General features: G+C 35.1%; 1 protein-coding gene across 1 annotated transcript in view; it reads right to left on the bottom strand.

Moving 5' to 3' along the window:
* Positions 1–22,799, bottom strand: part of KIF14 (kinesin family member 14) — a 54,941-nt gene that overhangs the window by 22,307 nt on the left and 9,835 nt on the right. Inside the window, exons 5-18 of the mRNA XM_026671710.2 lie at positions 22,153–22,251; positions 21,741–21,793; positions 20,861–20,891; positions 19,790–19,897; positions 17,520–17,636; positions 11,231–11,349; positions 8,974–9,146; positions 7,406–7,553; positions 6,578–6,641; positions 6,121–6,305; positions 4,537–4,639; positions 3,851–4,011; positions 2,782–2,929; positions 2,172–2,324 (exon numbers count right to left, since the gene is read on the bottom strand). Of these exons, the coding sequence (XP_026527495.2) occupies positions 2,172–2,324; positions 2,782–2,929; positions 3,851–4,011; positions 4,537–4,639; positions 6,121–6,305; positions 6,578–6,641; positions 7,406–7,553; positions 8,974–9,146; positions 11,231–11,349; positions 17,520–17,636; positions 19,790–19,897; positions 20,861–20,891; positions 21,741–21,793; positions 22,153–22,251 (1,662 nt within the window). The remainder of the gene's footprint in view (positions 1–2,171; positions 2,325–2,781; positions 2,930–3,850; positions 4,012–4,536; positions 4,640–6,120; positions 6,306–6,577; positions 6,642–7,405; positions 7,554–8,973; positions 9,147–11,230; positions 11,350–17,519; positions 17,637–19,789; positions 19,898–20,860; positions 20,892–21,740; positions 21,794–22,152; positions 22,252–22,799) is intronic.

Below are 22,799 nucleotides of genomic sequence, written 5' to 3'. Positions count from 1 at the left end.
TTATCTTTGATTAAAAACATCTGGGTGATTGTTTGGGAAAACTTTTTCTCTTCACAATGACATCATTTGTGGATGATTTGGAACTTTTACGTCAAAAAATTCAAGAGGAAAAGCGAGAAGGAAGGATGTTTTTGATACTCTGTGTCAGTATTTAGAAATGGCGGTTTATGCTTACGTGGAAGGGATTGAATACCAAGAAGATTTGGAGGAAGAAGAAGCCATCTTGGAGGAACAAGTCACTTTGGCTGGGCAAAGAAAGGAGAAGGAGAAAAAGGAAAAAGAGACTTTAAGATCTGTAAAAGCAATCCAAAAAAAAAAAATAAGATGAAAAGGAGGTATTATGTTAGAAAACTGCAGAGGGGAGGAAGCTGGAGAGGAAGAGAGGTGGAGAGACGAAGGGGTAATGAGGATAGAGAAGAACAAGCAAGGGAGAAAAGGGATGAGAGGCCTCAGTAGTAGAGAGCAAGATGTAAAGAAACAAATCTTTTTAGAGACAATGGGTAATCTTATTGATGAAGGGATTCTAAAGGTACACAAGATTGTTTTTATATTTGTACTTAGAAATAACTTTTAGAAGGTTGGAAATAAAGTGTAATTTAAAATGTGGTAAAATATTTAATATAACTTAGTGAAATTGGTGTTAAGGAAAGGGAACATTTTATGAAATAAAGATTGGAGATATGATGTGGGGGGGAATAACTGTGGAAAATATAACTATTATTAAAAGATATGATATTAAATTGAATGGATAAAATGGTTAAGGTATAAAAGAATGTTGGGGAGAGGAGGAGAAGGAGGATTACCTTAATGAAATAATGATTTAAAATAGGTGATGTGGGGAGAATAATTGGAAAGTAGGTCCTCCCACAAAAGTATGTTAATTAATTGAAAAGCAATGTGCTAAGTTTTTATGTTATAAAAGAATATGAATATCAATGAATAGATTAGTTCTGGTAGTGATAATATTGTATAATTTTTGAATGTACCAAGCAGGATCCCAATGTAAGTTAGGTGTTTTATATTAAATATTATAAATGTAGAGGAAAGAGGTAAAGGCGTTATACTCCAATTAGTGGACAGGAGAAGTTTTTTTTTTTTATTTTAAGGAAGAAAGCAAATGGATAGCTGAAATAAACAGACAAAGAATAATAAATATTATGATTTGAACTGAGATGAGATGAATAAAATAAAATTAAGAGAATTTAAGAGAAAAGAAACTATATATAAAAGTGAAGATGGTAATAAGATATGAATGACATATAAAATGAATATGAATTTGAAGTTGTGTCTGTATAAAGAGTTTTGACCGGATTGAGCAACCTTCAGAAAAGATGATTTTTTATTTTCTTTATGTTATGTCTTATGTTATATGTATTTGTGTGTGTTTTTAAAATTAATAAAACTTGTTTTAAAAAAAAAAAATTTGCTTGCCATGAGTCTGCACTGAATAATAGAACCTTCAGTCCAAAGGGAAGTTCAGCTGTGCTTAAAAGCAGAGCCAAAGATGCAAAGATGCAAAGAAAGCAAGAAATCCAACCATTTCCTGCTTCTTAGCTAATCTAAATCTCCCGGCACAGCAGAACAGCTGATGGTCAGAAAAATAGCAATTTAGCAGGCAAGTTTGCCAGGTAAGGAGTGAGTGGGCGGAGATGGTTCCCGCGGGCCATGTGGGCAGCGCCGCCGTGTGTTCCCGTGCAGCCTAGATTAATTGCTTTGGGGGTGCTCTGGGGGTAAGATTTCTCTGCGGTCCAACAAAATTTTCTTGTGGCCCACCGGTAGGCAACCACTGCTTTAAGGGAAACTTGAAGACATGGGTTTTTCCCATGTTGCATTATTGGATCTTGTTCTTTTTTAGATTGTATTCATTTTATGAAATTGTCCCAACTCATTGGGGATTCTTTTATTGATGGTAAAGAGTTTTGAGTCAATTAGTTGGGCAGCTTTAAATATGTAACAATTCATTAATTTTTATTCCTGTTAATAAGACTCTAAATATCTAACACTGCAGACTTATTGCCTCAACTTAAGTCTGGATAATACATTAGGAATATTGTTAATTTCTAATAAGTTTCATGGATTTCATGGAAGCGATCTACTCAAGAACATATGAGACTCACATGTTCTTGAAGATACTGGATAAAAGTACAAACAAATGAATTTAGTCTGTTTACCTCTCTGGCAGCCAATGTCTCTATTTCCCATCGCTTCTTGTTGAAGTTTACTTCTAGCTCAAGGCCTCGCTTTGCTTTCTCCAGTTCCTCAATTTTGTTTGCAGTCACCTGATTGTTCATTTCCTGCAATTGTTTTCTATGGGATTCCTCTTCCTAAAAAAAATAAAGGAGACTGAATCATAGGTACCAACATAAAAATTTTATTTCATAAAAGCCACTGCCCAAATGAACAATATTTTATCATATTCAATTCTCTGCCTGCATCCCGCAGATGGAGCTTTGATTGTTTGTGTGATCTAGTTTCTGGCTTGCCACAGGCCCAGTGCCAGTCCAAGGACTGGGGATTGGGTATCCTTGTTCTATAGGATCAAAGATCAGACCTGAAGAGATGAAAGGCTGGCTGAATGAGAAATAAAATTGACTGCTAAGCCTACCTACCAACTGGATAGACAGCTTCAAGGAAGAACTTTGGGGAGGGGGAATGTACTGCTTGCAAACTCATCACCTAGTTCTATTATAGTTCCTACTTTTATTGTCTTACTCGTATGGTGAGTGTAGATGTGCGAATGCACACAAACATAAGCTTACTAAAGCATCAGTAATGACCTACCAGTCGTGCTTCTAATGATTTTATTTTGGTCTCATAATTTTGTTGCTGAGCACTAAGTTCTTCTTGAGCCATTTCTTTGGCAAGCTGGATCCCTTGCATCATTTCTTCCTTAGCTTTAAGCCGTGCTTCTTGTATTTCTGATTCAAGCCTAGAAGTATTTTGAAATTAATGCTACAATTTATACCTAAGAAATACTGCACACGAAAGAATAACAATCTGTAAATGCTAATATAATTTTAGAATATTCCCAAAAAGGAAGTGTTGTTTTCAAATTCTAAAGAGACATAATATATATGTTATACTTATAAAATACTTTATACATTATACTTATAAAATATGTTTAATGTAAAATATGTCATACTGAATTTCTACTTATCCTTTCATCTAGAGTTCTTTTTAACTTTAGATCTAAATTAATTCTGTTGGGAAATAATTAAGTTAAAATTTAAATCTCACTGTCTGTTTGGAATGAGACAACACACGTAACCCAAATGAAAAAATTAAATTACAAGCAGTCCTCAGTTAACAACAATAATAGTAATTGGGACTTCTGCTGCTAAGTGATGCAGTCATAAAGCACAATGTCACATGACTGCCCTGACATACAATGGCAATGGTTGTCATTATTAGGTGAATCCTGTGTTGTCATTAGGCACAATGTCATATGATTTTGTGTGTGTGTGTGTGTGTGTGAGTGAGTGTGTTGTGTGTGTGCATGCACGCACGAGCACGCACAGGATTCACAGGATTCACCTAATACACATGCACACACACACACAGACACGCACGCACGCACACACACACACACACAAATTTGACCACCTGATTTGACTATATTTTCATACAGGCAATTCCAGGTTACATAAATTCTGATGGCATCTTGATTTTATGACCAAGATGAAAAAATGAACAAAGGGGCAGCTATGGTTTTGTATAATGCACAGCATGCAATCAAAACCCTTACAACTGCCTGTATATGAAAATTCTGCAAGGCCAGCATGCATTATTCATTACATATGCAAGGGAAAATACAGGGACTATTTAAAGCATAACATCTGCTATTACTCACTGAGCTCGTTGAGCCGCCAGCAATTCATTTTTTGCAAATTCAAAATCCTTTGGACCCTCCTCAGGAAAAGAAGTCCTAGAAGACAATATTTTTATCTTCTGAACTTCAGCTGGATGATTAAATCGGAAATAATGATCACCTCCAAGGATGATGCGATCACCCTAGGAAATTCAGATAGTATTGAATTCAGATCATCCTGTAGAAAATTTCTGAAGAGTACAGGCAGTCCTCAAGTTAAAACAGTTCATTTAGTGACCACTCAAAGTTACCACAGCACTGAAAAAGGTGACTTACCACCATTTTTCAGTTATAACCATCGTAACATCCCCATGGTCGCATGATTAAAATTCAGATGCTTGGCAATTGACCCATAGTTTTGACAGTCACAGTGTTCCAGGGTCACGTGATCATTTTGGGTGACCTTCTGACAAACAAAACCAGTGAGGAAGTCCAATTCTCTTAACAGCCATGTTAGTAACTTAACAACTGCAGATTTAAGAGAGGTTGTAAAATCGGTCAAAATTCACTTAACAACTGTCACTTAGCAATGGAAATTTTGGGCTCAATTGTGGTATAATTTGAGGACTACCTGTATAGAGGGATAGTCTATTCTAAACAAGTGTATGAACTTAAACTTGAAAACCACGTGTAAATAAATAGATTTACAACTGTGCCTAGTGACTTACATGATGCAGAAGTGTAGCTCCTGAAATGCATTCCCCATTAACATATGTCTTCGCTTCTCCAACAGGAACAATACTCACAATGCCACCCTTATGTCTGATAATGCTACAAATTAAACAAAATCAATTAACAAAATCAAGATGTAAATGTTGATTACATCTGAATAGCAATGCATAATCAGCTCTTCTGAATGTGATCAAAATCAGTGGAATGTTTGATTCCTTTGCTATGCTATCAATCATCCCCTTTGACATGATTTCCATTTCCGTACTGTTGTCTAAGGCTACTGTTTTAGCAAAGCATGTTGGAAGAAAACTTTTGTTTTACCAACTTTGCAGAATGAGTTTCATGTTTAGAGGAGTCACAGCTACCATCTAAGAAATATGAAATGAACAGATTTTAGAAAAGCCATAACATGTCACAAAGACATCATGATCTGATAGGCAGAGCTTGGAAAGGCTCATAGTAAGGAACCCAGGAAATTCGTGAGAAATAGGCTGCAGGCAATCTGTTACAATAGCAATAGGAATAGCATTTAGACGTATACACCGCTTCATAGTGCTTTACAGCCCTTTCTAAGCGGTTTATAGAATCAGCATACTGCCCCCAACAATCTGGGGCCTCATTTTACTGACCTCAGAAGGATGGAAGGCTGAGTCAACCTTGAGCTGGTGAGGTTCGAACCGCTGGCAATCAGTAGAATTAGCCTGCAATACTGCATTCTAATCACTGTGCCACTGCGGCTCTTGAAAATGAAAGAACTGGAAAAGGAATTCAGAATTTAAACCGTGGGACACAAAGATGGACAGCTAATCTTAGGTTCTGTAGAAGCTGATCTTCATCATTACCAAAGCTTTTAATATCTACAAAAATGAACTCATCTAATCAATCCAAGTCCTTGACTCCCTTGTGAGAGCTCGAGTGTGGTGTCAGAGTGTTTGCAGCTACTGTTGTGAGCTACTATTGTGAGACAACCCAGGAGCACAACACAGCACACAGAGCCTTTGTCTTTTAACAGTGGTTTATATACAAAACAGCTGTATACATACATATACGTGGTAGGCAAATACCTGGCAAGCAACCAATCTTTACTCTGCACGGAGAACCACAATGGAGACAGAGCATAAGGAGAGAGAGATACGCCTTCTCATGGCCTCATATATATATATATATATAGACAGCTTCTTAAAATGGTAAAACCCTGTGGACTCACCCTCAAGTCTTAAAGTGGCAATAACCATGCTGATTCATCCTCATTGCATCAGCCTTACAACAGCTGATCAGCTATTAAATCTCAATACCTTAACATGTGGTGTGAGTTCCTACACAGAGAATTATTATATAACGAATGTGTTAGTATTTATGAATAGCTCGTCCAATTCCACACATTGTATCCAAGACAACAATGTGTGAGAATTTAATTCTTTTTAGTGGGATATTCTGCTACCTAACTTCTCAGATTTATTTTTTTGCCCTCTGCTTATGTTCAGAAACATATCCTCTTTCAACAACTGCTGAATTCAAATCACCAGCAAAGAGGAGACACAAGTTATTTTTTATTCCTTATTTCTTCATTTAGTACATACCAGTGGTCATCAGCAATTAAGATGCCAGACAGCTGAATATCATGACATGAATTTGGCTTGCATTTCCCAACTGTAGTTTCTCCTTTCTTAATCATGTACAATAACATCTCAGACAGTTGAGGATCTTCGTTAAGATTAACCAAATTAGGCAAACTGTTATCCACCTTGAATGTAATGCCGGCTTTCTAAAACAAAGAATTAAGAAAGTGAGCAATGTGTATTTGGGATTTGAAAATGGTTTGTTAGTAAAAGTTGAGTTGTTATATTATTTGTAACTTTTAAAAACAAGGCTCGTCTTCTGCAATTTCGTACCTTCTAGACATACTGAAATTCTACTCCCACTTTGGTATAAATAATGGCTCAGAATTATGTGAGACAAAGTAACTGAAGCAAAAGCTTTATCTATAGATAAATTTATCCAAGATTAACAGCAACTAGTTGTAACAAAGAATAGTACCTGTAATTCCATTGTTTCCTCAAACTTCTTTTTTTCTACTTGTTCAAGTTTTTCTTTCCAGGCCCTTTAACACAAAATAAAAAGATCACCTGATACTACTAAATAATAAACTTAAAACATAGAACAAGTTCCATGGTAAGAAGTTAAAAATGAACATGTAAATCCAACAGAACAGTCTTTGGGTCCTTGTTTATTATGGAAACATAGCTGTAAAAAAACAAAAGTAGCATAATCTCATGACAGAATTTTTTTCAAACATCCAGGAAAAAAGTAGGACTTTAAAATAGAATCAGTAATTATATACTATTTAAAATTTAATTATGTGAAAAAATGGAACTATAGTATATATGTAATATGTATACAGATTTACAATGCAATAGCCAATGAACATAATGAAGCAAATATTGCCAAGTTTGGTTTTAATACCCCAAACTATCGATCGATCAATCTATCTATCTATGATATAGATATATTACAAATTGTTACCATAATAAAGTATAATGGTTAAGTTATGTCAGTCATGGGCTGAAGCATGATTAACTTGCTTCATAAATTAAATCATAAATCTCTAAAAACCTATTGACTTGCATATCAAATTGCAACTAGCAGTCTGAATCAAATCTAATGTATTTCAATTGTTAAACTTCATATCTAGTATCTATCAAAGTGTACTTACTAATATTTTTCATTAACATTTCTTTTATAGGGTCATATATATTGCATTTTACAGTGGAAAAAATGGGGAAGGAATCATTTTCTTTACAAGCTTAAAATGTCAGTGATTCATTATTGCAACCTTATAATTACCCTTTTAAGATCATGTATTACCTTTGCATCTCAGCCATCTCCCGCTCTTGATGGTGTAGCTTCATTCTTAAAGATGTAATTTCCTGCATGTAAAGTCTCTGCTTTTCAGGATCAATATTCGGAGCATTCTTCTGAGCCAATTTCAGTTTCTCAATCTCATCTTTCAATTCTATATTCAACAAAAAGGCTCAACAATGATTCATAAGCCAATCTTCTGTTAGCAGTGTTTTGATAATCTTTCTCAGAAAGAGGTTAAAGTGTCATCTCATTAAAAAATAGTTGTGCCAGATAAAAGTAACAATTAGGCTGCATTCAAAAGCAGATCTGAAGATGCAGAAGGCATCTTATGTTCATGTAAAAATCATATTAAATTAATTACTCCCAACATGTGACTATACAGGTAGTCTTTGACTTACAATCATTCCCCCCCTTTTATTTAATGACCAATTGAAATGAAGTTACAACAGCACTGAAAAAAGAGACATGACTATTTTTCACTCTTATGGCTGCTGCAGCATCTCCACGATCACATGATCAAAATTCAAATGTTTTGAATTTATTTATTGGTTCATATTTATGATGTTTGTAGTGTCCCAGGGCCATGTGATGATCTTTTGTGCCCTTCTGACAAGCAAAGTCAATGGGGAAGCCAAATTCACCTAACAACCAGGTCACTAATTCAACAACAGCAGTGATTCACTTAACACTGCTGTGGCAAGCAAAATTATAAATGGGGCAAAGCTCACTTAACAACTGTCTCACTTAGCAAAAGAAATGTTGGGCTCAATTATAGTCTAATTCAAGGACCACTTGCATATTCACTGTGCCTCCACCCCAAAAGCATGATCCCTACCAGCCTTCTACAGATGCAGCATAAAATGTTGGATCTTCACATTCCAGATATGAGGTAATATATGAGGAACCTGCAATCGTCTGTTTCTATCTTGAACAATGTGCAGCCCAAAATTATGTTGAACTCAAACTGTAGTTAGTCTTAAGTGTGATTTTCTAAAATAAATCTATTAATTTAGTTTAGAATAGCCAGTGTAGCAGAGTAGACAGTACCAGGGAGGTAAGGGTTCAGTCCAAACTTGACCATCAATTGGGTGATTTGGGACCATCACGTTCTCTCAGCCCAGTTTATTTAAAACGATTGTTTTTATGGAGATAAAATAAGGACAGGTCCCCCATGTATACCAATTTGAGCTGCACAAGGAAACCTGGGATATAAATGTAACACATTCAACCAAACAAAAGTGGCATTTTAAGAAAATATAAAATTCAGATATAATTCAGATTAAGACTTTAAAACATAAAACTTGGTTGGGTTCTAAGGACAGAACTATAACCTTAAATTTAGGAACCATCAATGCATTCAAGTAGTCTTACCATCAAACAAGATCTAATTTGCAAGTTCAGCGAGTTTTAACTATTGTTCAACAGTTAATAAGCTTTGGTTAATGAATTGGTGAAACCAATTTCAAATTGCTCCTACAAAAATACATATTCTCTAGTAAAGTCACACACATCTTGGCACAGGAAAAAATATATGAGTGATTTAGACAAATAATTAGAATTATCATTCTTACCCTGAATTAATTTCATATTCATATCTTCATTCACTTTGGCAGTGTTGATTATGAAACAAGCTTGCTTAGCATATCGAAGAGTACTGAGTGTTTCTTCTACATTGCTGGCAGCAGGGCTGATGGTGGCAATCATAGAAGTTTTTGAATTTCCACCTAGACTTTCCTTTAGCAGCCTTTGTTTGAAAGAGAATAAAATCACAAATGTGTGTATTGTCTGCAGTTTTAAAAAGGGACAATAATAATAGTTAAAATCCAATCCAATTAAGGCTAAGCCAACATATTTCTTCACTCATGGTATCAGATCTTTGCACTATTCCACCAATCAAATCAATATCATCTGCCTTTCTTTGATCTTCAAAGTCTGATCATTTGCTAGGTTCAGGAGAACTGCAGAATCTTTCTGGGGAATTCTATCCTCCAGTTAAACTTCAAAAGGGACAGGTGTCCAGAAGCCTTTTTAACATTGTAGATGGTCCTTGGCCTATGAACACAATGCCCATTATGATCATAAGTCATCCACATGTCCAACAAGATTTTGGCCCTGCTTGTTGAATGTCAATGTGGCAGTTGTTAAGTGAACCAATGATTCACTATGGGAAGTTTTTGCTGTAAACTGGAAATAAACAACCATAAATACAGCCCAGCATCCCACATGCGATCACATATGTGTAGGGAGAGCATCTGTCAGAATTTCAAAACTGGGCCTAAGAACCCCCACAGAGGTCTGTCATAACTTCAAATAGGTTGCTAAGCAACTGATTGTAAATTGAAGACTACCTGTACTTATTTCCCTGGTATATCTCTCCCTTTAGCACCATAAGAACTAGTAAAGGAAAAGTAATGCTAATGGTTAGAGAAGTTTCATTAGGTTTGTGTTGCTGTATTAGGATTACAAATAAGCTGTAGATTTATTTGACAAACAGCGTCATACCTGCTGATCAAAGTACACTCAAAGTATACTCAATATACTGCAGGCTTTCGATAATAGAATGGCTGGGACACTAGATAAAAAGCAGTATCTAATTTGGCTTTGAAGCTCCTGAAGAAGCTATTGAAATGAGCTTCTGGGACTGACAAGACTTGAACCACTGCCTTCCATCTACCAAATATTAAGATATTATTCATTTTTTATCCAGGTGTATCAATCAATGCAGATTAAATAAAATACTGTACATATGGGATGCCAACTGTACTCTTATGTATTCCAATCCTTTCTGAAAAACTTAGAAAGTTAGGTTAATATAGAAATCCTTATAAATATGTATTAGCTTTAGTCTTAAACTGATCCATTTTATTTTTAAGTTTTAAGCTGATCTCAGATGTTAAATGAACTCTAGGTTCATTTAAGATTGTACAATTTGCATGAGATATGAAAGCCCTTGAAACAAACTTGTAGAAGCAAGACTTTTTTTTGTCTGAACTTATTCTCTCTTACAAGCATAGATTCATTGCCTCAGACTAAACCCTTAAATTGAGAAAAATTCTTAAATTATTAAAGGGGACAATGAAATCCTACATGTGTTGTTTGAGACATAAGTCTCAAGTGAGTAAGCAAAGGATTATAACTTCAGAATGAGTAGGTAGGAATAAGATTGTTATTAAGCACCCAAACTCCACTCTTTTGACAAAATATAGGCCTCAAAATATGATGAGGTTGGTAGCATCATAATATTTTGCTTTCTGGAAAGATTAAAGAATTTAAATACACCGGCAGAAAGATAGAAGGTTTTTTTGCTAAAATGAATAGAATGCAATCAGAAACTTTAAAAAGATATACAGGTAGTCCTTGATTTAGGACTACAATTGAGCCCACAATTTCTGTTGCTAAAGGAGACAGTTCTTAAGTGAATTTTGCCCCATTTTACAATCTTTCTTGCCAGTTATTAAATGAATCTGGCTCCTCCATTGACTTTGCTTCTCAAAAGATTGCAAAAAGTGATCACGTGATCCCAGGACACCTCAACAGTCATAAAGATGAGTCAATTGCCAAGCATCTAAATTTTGATCATGTGACCATGAGGATGCAGCAACTGGCATAAGTGTGAAAAATGGTAATAATATAAATGGTCCCTTTTTTCAGTGCCGTTATAACTTCAAACAGTCACTAAATGAACTGTTGTAAGTTAAGAACTACCTGTAGACATTAATATTTACTGTCATAACTGACTATTCTTGTAATAACTGAGCAAAAAAGTTCAGGACAAATGCCAAATAGGAACCGAAGTTTCTCTTACTTTTCTTAGAAACAGGTACGTACCATGTAAGAACAGAGTCACGGTATGGAACAAATAACTTCTTCCTGCTTTGATTTTGCTCAGATAGTGCAGAAATAACTTTCCCCAGAGTTAACAAGGATTTATTTATGCTTACTCCTTCCTGTATTGATTAAACAGAAACATCAATGCATTTTTGATTTCCCATGGAAATAGATTTTCAGCACTGTAATACTATAGAACAGGAGTGTCAAACTCAAGGCCCACGAGCCAGAGCCAGCCCGTGGGGTGCTTAGATCTGGCCCATGGGGCCGCCCTGGAAACAGCGAAGGACTGGCCCAGGGTGCCTCTGCCAGCAAAAACAAAACACAGGCAGAGTGAGGGCTCCGTTTTCACTGGCAGAGGGCTGCAGAAAGCCGTCGCAGCCAAAAACGGAGTCCAGGAGGGCCGCTTACGAGCTGCAGGACATCTTGCTGGCCACGCCCCCCTGGCCATGGCTCCCCACAGCCAACTGAGGTTAAACACAACCCTGATGCGTCCCTCATCCCTGCAACAGAACACCTTCTCCAGCCTGGTGCCCTGCAACTTTGCTGGGACTAGAATACCCAGGATTCCCATCAGCATTGCAAATGCCAGTTGGGAACTTTACAAATTGCAACCCCATCACATGGCACTGAATACCAGGAAAAATAGTTAAAGATATTATACTACTGTTTTCAACTCTCAATTTGCAATTAATACCATCAAAAATCAAGGGCACTACACCTAGATACATTCAGCCAAGTCAAATGATATTCAGAGAAATATAATAAAATGATGGTGTCAAGATACATCGATGGGCTGTGGTGGCGCAGTGGTTAGAATGCAGTACTGCATGCAAATTCTGCCCAAAGCCTGGAGTTCAATCCTGCCTGGTTCAAGGCTGATTCAACCTTCCATCCTTTGGAGGTTGGTAAAACGAGGAACCAGATTGTTGGAGGTGATATGCTGACATTGTAAACCACCCATAGTGTACTGTAAACCACTATGAGGTGGTATCGGGCTGAGGGCAGAGCTGGCGTCGCGACATGCCGCGATACGGCATGCGATCTTGGAGGTCTGAGATCGCTGCCGATATCTTTGCTCCTGGACGGTCCAATCGGATCTAAACCGTCCCGAAGAGACAGTGAAAGTAAAGAGCGCATCCTGTCGATCCCAGGGATACCACAAAGTCCCTGGTAGATCCAGGAGAAGCTCTTTTTGCCAGTGGCAAAGAGGCAGCCATTAAAGCTGGTGAAGTTGGGACAGCTCCGAAACGAAAGAGAACGGAAAGAGAGAGTGTGCCGGTTTGGTGAGAATTTTTTCTTTATTCTAAGATTTGAAAGGACACCCTAAGGAAAAGAAAGAATCTGTAAAAGTTTTGATAGAAGTGACTAAGCGGCGATTTTAAACAGGAATGTTAAAGTAATATTTTAATTTTTTTTCTCATTGCTGGATTTTCTACACACGATCTTATATTTTGAAACTGGACTGTTTTTCTCTCTTCTTTTCTCTCTTCTTTTTCTCCTTTTTGATTTTTTAATATTCTAGGCTAAAGACTCCCTTTTAGTTATTTTTTTTAAAATATCTTTTTCTTTTTTTAATTAATTCTTATTATATTTTGCTTGGAAAAGGAGGGGGAAAGTGAAAGCAAAAGAAACTTTGTAACACTGCCAAGTAGAGGCTTGGAAATATTCTATTTCTCTTTTGACCAGACAAAGCTGAGAAAGAACTGAGACTTTTTTCAAGGACATTGCTAGTTGATAAGATAGAGGGAAGAGCATGGGAGAGTATTATTGCAGGTGCTCTTCTGGGTTTCTATCAACAGCTGAACTCTGGTGTTGAAGCTTATAGGAAAAGAAAAGGTGCTAAGTCTCTGGAGAAGAGAGTTATAACAAAAGCCTTGGATAATTAAACAAAGTGCAGTGTGCTCTTTTTATTTTTGTTAAGCTGCGCTACCCTTCCTCATCAGTTTACTTTTTTGTAATAGCTATTTGGATTTTTGGCCCTTTGGAACTTGTCTTTCTTTTTTTTTCCTTTGGAAGTTAAATTTCTACGCTTGCTCTTTATTTTAAAGGAAAAGCTTTAGTATTAATGATTTTCTTCCTTTTCTTTTTAAGGGAGTAGTCTTTTTTTTCTTTTTTTCCCTCTCCCTCCTTGGTATTTTTGTCTTTCCATCTACCTTCCATATTGGCTTTTTTTCTTATTTTTTTGTTTATTTTTCTGGCCTTCTTTTTTTTTTCTTATGCATCCTTTTATATTTGAGACCTGTTAATTGGATTAAGGTGTTGAAGAACCTGAAGAATTTTCCCTTTCTCTTTTTTAGCTTTTTATTTTTCACTTTTCCACCTTTTTTAGGATTTTACAACTTTTTCTTTTTTGTGTGTGTTTATGGTCTTTTCCTTCATTTTTGAATTTTTACTGCTATCTAACCAATAGATTGGATTAAGGTATACAAGAACCTTAAAACCTGATTTTAATAGAATTGTAGACAATAAACTGGACTATACAGCACAGAAAACAATAAAGCAAAACAGAAAGATCCTCCCTTTTAAATCTTTTTTTAAGATGGTAGATGAAATAAACTTAAAAGATACATGGAGAGAAAGAAATGTTAAAACCAAACAATACACCTTCTACTCAAATAGACATTTATCATGGTCCAGAATAGATATGATATGGATGTCAACAGAATTAATAACTAATATTCAAGAAATAAATATTGAAACAAGTACTTGGGCAGATCACAATCCAATGACAATTAAATGGAAAGGACAAAGAAGAAGGTCTAGATGGATGTTAAATAATATTATTTTAAAGGAAAAAGACTTCACACAGTGGATGGAGAAAGAACTGGCTTTTTTCTTTAGAGAAAACAAAAAAGAAGATACATCAATCCAGAACGTATGGGATACAATGAAGGCATATGCCAGAGGCTTGATAATAGACTATACAAGGAAAAAAAATGCCATGAAAAGATTAGCCTCTAAGGCATTAGAGGATGAGTATAAAGGACTTGAAAAAGAGCTACAGAAAATGCCACAGAAAAAGGACATTAAATTAAAAATGGATATAACCAAACATAAAATGGGTCTAATAGAAAAAGAAGAACTAGCACAGAAAATTAGAGGTGCTAAACAGAACTACTTTGATGATGCAAATAAACCAGGTAGATGGTTAGCATATAAATTGAGAAAGGAGAAAGAATCAAGGAAAATATTGCAATTAATAGACGACCAAGGCCAAGTTTGCTATGGTAGTAAAGAGAAGAAGGAAATCATACGAGACTATTATGGGAAACTATACACACAAGAGACTATTGATGAGGAAAGAGTTAAACAGTATTTACAGAATGCTAATCTACCCCAGATACCTAAAGAGATTGAAACAATGTTAGAAAGCAATATAACGATGATGGAGTTAACTGAAGCACTCAAGAAGCAAAATAATGGAAAGGCACCAGGCCCAGATGGACTTCCGGCAGAATTTTACAAAACATTACAAGAATCGTTGAACCTTCCATTGCTAGAAGTGTAAAACATCTTATACAAATTTTCTTTATATGCTGTTGACATTGTCATTTTATAATTTTGAGACCACAATCAAGATGAATATATTACCCAGAATTTTATATTTGTTCCAAACAATTCCAATTAGGCTCTGAAAAGATTACTTTGAAGATTTAAACAAAATTGTGTTGAAATATATAAGGCAAGGTAAGAAAGCGAGAATAAAGTTAAAACTTTTGCAAGATGCTAGAATAAGAGGAGGATTTGGTTTGCCTAATTAGGAGTTGTATTACCAAGCTACAAATTTGATGTGGGTTAAGGAATGGATAACATTAAGAAATACTAGATTGTTGACATTAGAAGGACATGATCGATTGTTGAGGTGGCATGCTTTTTTATGGTATAAAGAAACTAAAACACAGGGGTATTTTAGAAGACATTATATACGGGAGTCTCTGTGGTTAAACTGGGAGAAGATTAAAAGACAATGTTATTTGAAAATTCCAGTCTGGCTATCGACTATTGAAGCATTTTCTTATCCTATAATATACAAAAAGGAACAAACAGATATGGTGAAATATTGAATGAAAAGGGTGAACTTAAATCTATGCAAAAACTAGAGGAACAAGGTATATAAAGATGAATTGGTTTTCATATGCGCAAATACATTCAAGGTATGATAAAGATTCTAAAACAGAAGGTTTCTATGATAAACTGACTGACTTAGATAAGATTTTGACAGGTACTGATGAAAAGGTGATTAAAAAATGGTATGGATATTTATTAGAAATTAAACTAGAAGAAGAACAAGTTAAAGAAACTATGATTGCTTGGGGGAAGAATTTTGGATATGGGATTGATCTAGAGAAATGGCAAAAACTGTGGTCTCAAAATTATAAAATGACAATGTCAACAGCATATAAAGAAAATTTGTATAAGATGTTTTACAGGTGGCATTTTCCCCCAACAAGAATAGCAAGAATGTTCAAGAATAAATCCGAAAAATGTTGGAAATGTCATCAGACACCTGGCTCATATTACCATATGCGGTGGACATGTGGGGATGCTAAAAAATATTGGACTAAAATCCACACGTGGTTGGAAAAAATGTCAAAAAAGCATATAGATTTGAAACCAGAGATATTTTTATTGGGGATTTTACCTGAAATATATAGTAAAGACTTGAAATACCTGATTGTAAATATATTAACAGCGGCTAGGATTGTATTTGCTAAAAACTGGAAAAATGAGAAAACACCATCACAGGAGGAAATCGTTAAGAAAATATTGGAATGTGCTGAAATGAGTAGATTGACATTTGAAATTAGAGAACAAGATGATAAACAATTTTATAAAATTTGGGATCTATTCCATCAATGGTTAGACAATAAAATATAGTAATGAAATATGTAGATTCTTCAAAAATAATAAATATATAAAGATGTATTCTTTTCTTATTATATCTACAAAATGATTTTAGGATAGATTTGGGATGACAATATGAACCATCATAAAACAAATTAAGTAAAATATGATTATTTTGTAAAACATGAATGAATAAAAGTATAGTCAAATGATTGATTAATAATGATATTAATGTATTTAATATTTGATTGAAAATACGAGAGTATATACAATGTAATTGTAATTGAAGACTACGAAATGGAAGCACAAAATAATTTGTAACCAACCGGCACACTGTATGTATATATATGGAAGATGGCTTGATGTTTTTATGTTTTGTTTGTTTATGTTTGTTTTAAAAACCAACAAAAATTAAAAAAAAAAAGCACTGAGGTGGTATCTAAGTCTAAGGCGTATAAGTCTACGTGGCTGATAGAGTGACAACAGATGTGGTCTTGCAGGAATTGGCTGATTTTCAATTGTTTTTCCTTATACTATTATATGCGGTTATAGGTAGTCCTTGACTTAGGACTGTAATGAAGCCTGCCCATTACAGTCACAAGTTGTGATGGTCATAAAGTGTGTCACCCATGTGACTGGTCCAATTTTCTGACCTTTTTTGTGGCAATTATTAAGTGAATTATTTTTTGTTACGAGTCAAATTTTATAAAAATAGGAAGTAAATGCTGGTTTTTCGCAAAAACACTGTAAAACATGGTCACATGACTATGGGTGCTGCAAACAGCCATGTGGGTCAGCTGCCAAGCACCCCAAATTCGGTCATGTGACCACAGGGGGACAGTTGTCAAAACTTCAGAATCTGGTCATATGTACTCCTAATGATCACTGAGACCAGTTGTATGTTGAAGACTACCTCTGTAGTGATGCTGATTAATAAATGTGTTTTGATGTTATAGAGTTGCTATTCTTGGTTCTTACTGTGAACTTATACAATTTGAGGAATAGATGATGCTATTGTTTTACACTAACGATTGTTGACATATTTATTTTGTGCATGTTACTAACTCAGATTGCTCCTTTTGGAATTGACACACAGGTTCTAGTCAATTTATTTTATAGACACATTTTAATTTTATCCCAAATTTTATTTACTATCTTTAAGAGACATTTATAACTGCTCACAGATCACTCATGAACTTCTTGTAGTGGTCTAAGACTGCAATAAACTGACTGATTTCTGCTTGTTTTATTCTTGTAAGCTGCATGGAGCTGGCAATAATTAGATGATGAAAAACCTCTTATAAATGATTGTATCTGCTATTTGTTTTGCAATTGAATCCATCAACATTCAAAATGTGCGGCAGTATACCTGTTTGGTATGGAGAATGAGACCAACAAGGCAAACCCTTCCATTAGAAAACTGCCTATATATACAGTTTACCTTTAGTCTTTCTCCACTGGTTTGACATGTAGAGCAGCGTTCACTCCCTGCTAAGTCTATTAGATTGACACGACTAATGATTCTGTGTTCGTATTCTTTCTTTTCCACCATCTCTGTCTAAAACAAATAAATATTTCATTACGATTAAACACACTATAAATTCCCCACAGCAATAGATCAGCTTACATATTTATAACAAATGCAGAAGGATCTCCTCCTTCATACAGCGTGGTTCTCCAACATTTAAAATTTTAATAGCAATAAATAACATGCAGAGTCAATAAATGCTGCCAGAACATTAAAAATGAAAGGATAGAAAGAAAAATCTGTTGCTAAAATCAGAGACTGGTTTTGTTGATAAATACTTACTAAATAGGAACGATTACCAAGTCTGCTGTAGGTTAAAGAGGGCAACGCTCAAGACAAATGAGGATTCTGAAAATTCAAGAGGAAGCAGTTTCCATTTTCTGCTGTAATCCATCAAAAGGGCAGGCTTTCTTTGCAGCCCAAAGAATTTTGATCAGGAAAGGTTGAGAGTCCTGCTCCTTAGAGAAGGCATATTTCATACCCATTTTTGTCATCCCTGAAAATCATTTCCTGTCCAAGATAATGACAGCGACCGCTTTCACACAATTTATGACTAAGTCACTTAGTGACTGAAATTTTGGAGAACCCTGTTAAAATAGGCACATTTGATCTAAATTTCCAGGGATAGGGAGATCTAAGATTGTAGCAGACAGCAACAGTTGTAAAGAGCTCTTCCAAAAGTAAACAGGTTTTTCTTTTCTTTTTTCTATTTTTAACTCACTTTTCACCCATTATGTAAGCCAAACAGGTGTTTCTGGCAAAAAAAATGCCCATTGCAGACAATGGATTCACTTAACCATCATCTCATTTCTTAATGATAGTGGATTCATTTAGTGACCATAAAGATTCACTCAATAACCACTGCAAAAAATGTCATAAATCAGGTATGTGATGACCCGCTTAACGAATGACATGACTTACAGTCCTAATTCCAGGCTCAATTGGGGTTGTAAATTGAGAACTATCAGTATTCCTTCAAGGAATACAGGGTGGCAAAGCTTTTATCCATGGTTATATCTATGATTTTGGACCTCTTGACTGCTCCACTGCAAACAGCTCTGGTACTCAAGCAGATCCAGAGAAGTCCAAATGAAATTCTAACTATTTATTAGGTTTCCCATGATTTATTTACTGCACCTGCCTACACGCCCAGAAAATTCTCTCTTTGTATCAAGGAATCCATCTGAGTGAAATGAGATGTACGCAGGAAGTAGAGAAATTTGAAGAAACTAACCTAGCATGAGTAAAAGTTGTTCCAGGTACCTTCAACCTCATCATTATTTCATGAAATGAGAGATGCTGAGGCCAGAAGATGCTGCTTTTTCATCAGAGAGGCTATTAGAAATTAGAATGGCCCCTTTTGAAATGGTTTTTTGAACAACTTTTTAAAATAAAGGATTTCCAGAGACCCTTGGGGGAGTTACAATAGTTACCTGTATTTGGATGCCTACTGTCATGGTTTGTCACTGTCAGTCAGATGTTCAGACTGGAGTTAGCATTTTTGTCTGCCTATTGAGTCCTTCCCAAGGACCTGGCACAGACAGATGTGGGTATTTGATGGTGTTACAGATATCGTTACAGGATGTAAGCAATTCAAAGAAAAGCTACCTTTTGCAATTGACTAATGGTGAATTTGTGAATGCCGATCGTGTTCTGCTATCATTATTTTGATTATGATGATGATGGTTATTAGAACAATAAAGTTTTATTACATTCTGGAAGGTTTTATTGCATTTAATTAGTTTCCTTGACTGCCTACAGCAGGGCTATCAAACTCCTGGCCCATGGGCTGGATGCGTCACGTGCTGGCCACTCCCATGCCTGGTTTAGCAAAGGGGGATAGTGATGCCACCATGACAATGTGAGTTTGACACCCCTGGCTTACAGTATTTTCAGGAATCTTCTCCAACACCAAAAGAATCAGTATTTTTCATATCCTGCTTCTCTGAAGTTCACTTTTGCTTCCATAGAGGTTCATGTAGAATATCATGGCTTGCACTATTCTGATATTGTCTATAACTACAAGCTATCAGAATATTATATCCATGTTAAAAAGCAAATCTCCTTCAGAAAAGGAAGTTATTTGATTAACATTTTGAATGTTTGAAAAATCTTATGACAAAGCCACCACCAGCCTATGTACATGACATATATACAACCTTTTAAGACAGTCCTCATAATACCTTGTTTTGTGTTATCACCAATGTGAAAACAGAGTGAGATCGAGAACTCTTGTCATTCATGCCAGTGGCAGCAGTAGCTCTATGCTTATTTCCTAGCTGGAGCCAATTCTGATGAAAAGAGAGGAGGTGCAACTGTTTATAAAGCACTTTGTATCCCATTATTACTTCAAAATAAACATGAGAACAGCTAATGTGAGTAAAACAGATGTAATCATACATATACAACTTAGCTATTGTAGATTACTATATTTTAATCTGATAAAACATTCAAATTTTAAAAGCATTCGTTTGGAAAACAGATACCTAAATCATCTCTGTCTAGTATAAGTGCAATTGTTGGCCCCTTAGAGAAACAGGTGGAGCCTATCTCTCAATCTAATAGTTCACATTGCCTTTCCTTCTTCAGTTGAGTTCTGCTGTCTTCCCAAGCCTTCAACTGGTCTATACATTAAAGTGAAGCTTTCCTCAATCTTCTAGCTACTCACTCTTTCTCAGGACTATGTTGCTTGGTTCCAATTTTACCTACCCGTAGTATGATAACAAATTACTAGATTCTTCTTGGTAAAGAATGGATGGTCTCATCTTGGAGGGTAAATAGGGATGCAAAGAGTTGCACTGATTTTTAAAGAAAGCTTCCATGTGCTATTTTATATATGCAGGAGAAACAAGCAGAATTGCTTGCTCAAATAGTCTTTGAACTGCAGCCCTAAAATTAGCTTGTCAGTATTTATTACAGAATTAGTTAGTCAGTATTTCATCTGTTACTTCTTTCTTAAAGAGAGCCTCCTCTTGGAAATTATATGGTATGCGAATTAAAACAGAGCCTTTTTCAAATTCTTGCTGAGTTTGTAAAGAAAATGAATTAAAAATATTGATAATGCAAGGAACTTTCTACTAAGATGCCAGTACTTATTACTAGTTCAAATATTTTAATACCACACAAAAGTCAGCATAATATAACATACTCTCTCTCAGTTACTCTATAATCTTTTCTTTACTATAGTTAATGGTTATATCTTTGCATATTCCATTCAAAGATTCATAATTTATATTTAAGTAACAAAATTTTACCTGGATATCAGAGTAAGAACTAACAGCATTCCTAAAAGGAAAGGGATAATTTTATCTAATCAGAAAAACGAATGTTGACACATATGAAGCAATCTGCTTAAATTATATTTCTTAGTTCTAATAGTATAATGTTAGTATACAGATATAGATACAGAACAAACACATACTGGCATACTTATTCATAATTTACAAAAATTTACAGAGGAATCTATTTTTACTTGTTTGTTAGACCACAAGAACCAATTAAATGGGATTACAAGCTAAATATTTTACAATCTAAGTAGAAAAACAAAGCAAAATTTTGGACTCGAGCTTATAATTGACTATGGAGGAGAATCCACACTGGGTAGACTGAGGTCTGGAAAACTGATTAAGGGACCAAGTTAAAGAGAATCAAGATGGATGTCTATCATATTGGAAGTCTAAATAGTAGATATCAATTTGGAAACAAAACCCAAAAGTCAGTAGGTAAAATAAAATGAAGTCTAGATAAGAGAAGGAAGTTAATGAGAGAGAGAATATCCACAGAAAATTTGATAAGTTGAGGACTAAATTTCATGATTTACAACAGCTATGAAATAAAGGCAGACTTCTTGTTATATTTGGCATCATCAAATAAAGCTGCAGTTCAGTACCCAGGCATTCATAGAAAAATTCAGAAAGTAAAATTTATGGGCTAATCCAAGGATATCCCAAGAGACTTCCTCTTTACACAATCAAACTTCCTATCAATTTTACATCCCCTCCTTATAACTCTTTGCACATTTCCCAAACCAGTTCAAGAGCAGATTTGGAGAAAACAGGAAAATGGAAGAAGAAATCACTTTTCCTGGCAGATACCATTCTATCAGAGAAAAGGCATAATTGGATAATCCCTTACGCTGTCAGGTCTTCCACATATGGTCCAAAGACTGGATGTTCTCTTACACGAAGCTTTGAATTTTAAAAAAAATGCTGATTATAAATGTGAAAGAAATGTTTTAAATGAATTAATTATTTTTAGTGATTTACTAAACAATTTTATGTGGCCTCTCAATTCATATATAGGCTGTGTAGAACATTAAGATCTCAGTGAAACACAATAAAAATGTGAAAATTCTCAAAAAAGTTGTTTCACTTTACATTTTATTTATAAACTACGAAGAATATTAATATACTTCACTGTAAGAATTGCATCAGGCAAAACAGCATGCAAATTAAACTTTAAGAGGTTAAAACAGAATAGAGCAAAATAACAGATAGAGGAAAAAAATAACCTGGACTAGTTATTTTAAATTAACATTTTAACTTACAGGTTGTTTCTTCTCTCCATTTTCAGCTCTGAAGATAAGCAAATCATGAATTTTTTCATTATAGACCTCATAGTAGCTGATTTCAAGATGATAAGTTATCTAATAGTGAGAAGAAAAGTTTGATTTCTGGTTAAGTACTTTGGGAAAATAAAGCTGGCTATATGATAGTGGAAGCTGCAAAAGTGTGACCTAAGGACTTTTTATGACTCAGAGAATCTCCACAGAGGGTGAAACCAAACATTTGGGCCTTATTGCTCAATTCGAGGACAGAAGTTTTAAGCTCCTCATAGGCAAAATAGATGCCTTAAAGCTTACAGATGCTTAAGGCACCAATCTCACAGCCTAAAAACCCTTTCCCAAAATAAGATATGCTCGTATCTTAATTAGGATGAATGACCAAACTTATCTTCAAATGTATAAATGTAGACCCTAACAATTTCTAGGATAAACAAAAATCAAGGATCATTCTCAGATGTTTCTTTCTTCTCCAGTCAGTAATGGTTTAAAATGATACAGTTGTAAACAAATTTTGATCACTTTTTACAAAAGGCACATTATTCTATTAATACTAGCCAAACTATGAAGTTGGTGATCCAACTTCATAATGCTTGTGAAACATTCAATATATCAATATATGCATCCTGGAT

Source organism: Notechis scutatus, chromosome 3 (assembly GCF_049901735.1).
Source record: "Notechis scutatus isolate UNSWTSFEM ecotype Mainland chromosome 3, rNotScu1.2, whole genome shotgun sequence".
In the NCBI taxonomy this organism is placed as follows: domain Eukaryota; kingdom Metazoa; phylum Chordata; class Lepidosauria; order Squamata; family Elapidae; genus Notechis; species Notechis scutatus.
The sequence above is the reverse complement of the archived record's forward strand: the minus strand, read 5'-3'. Positions and strand labels throughout refer to the sequence as shown.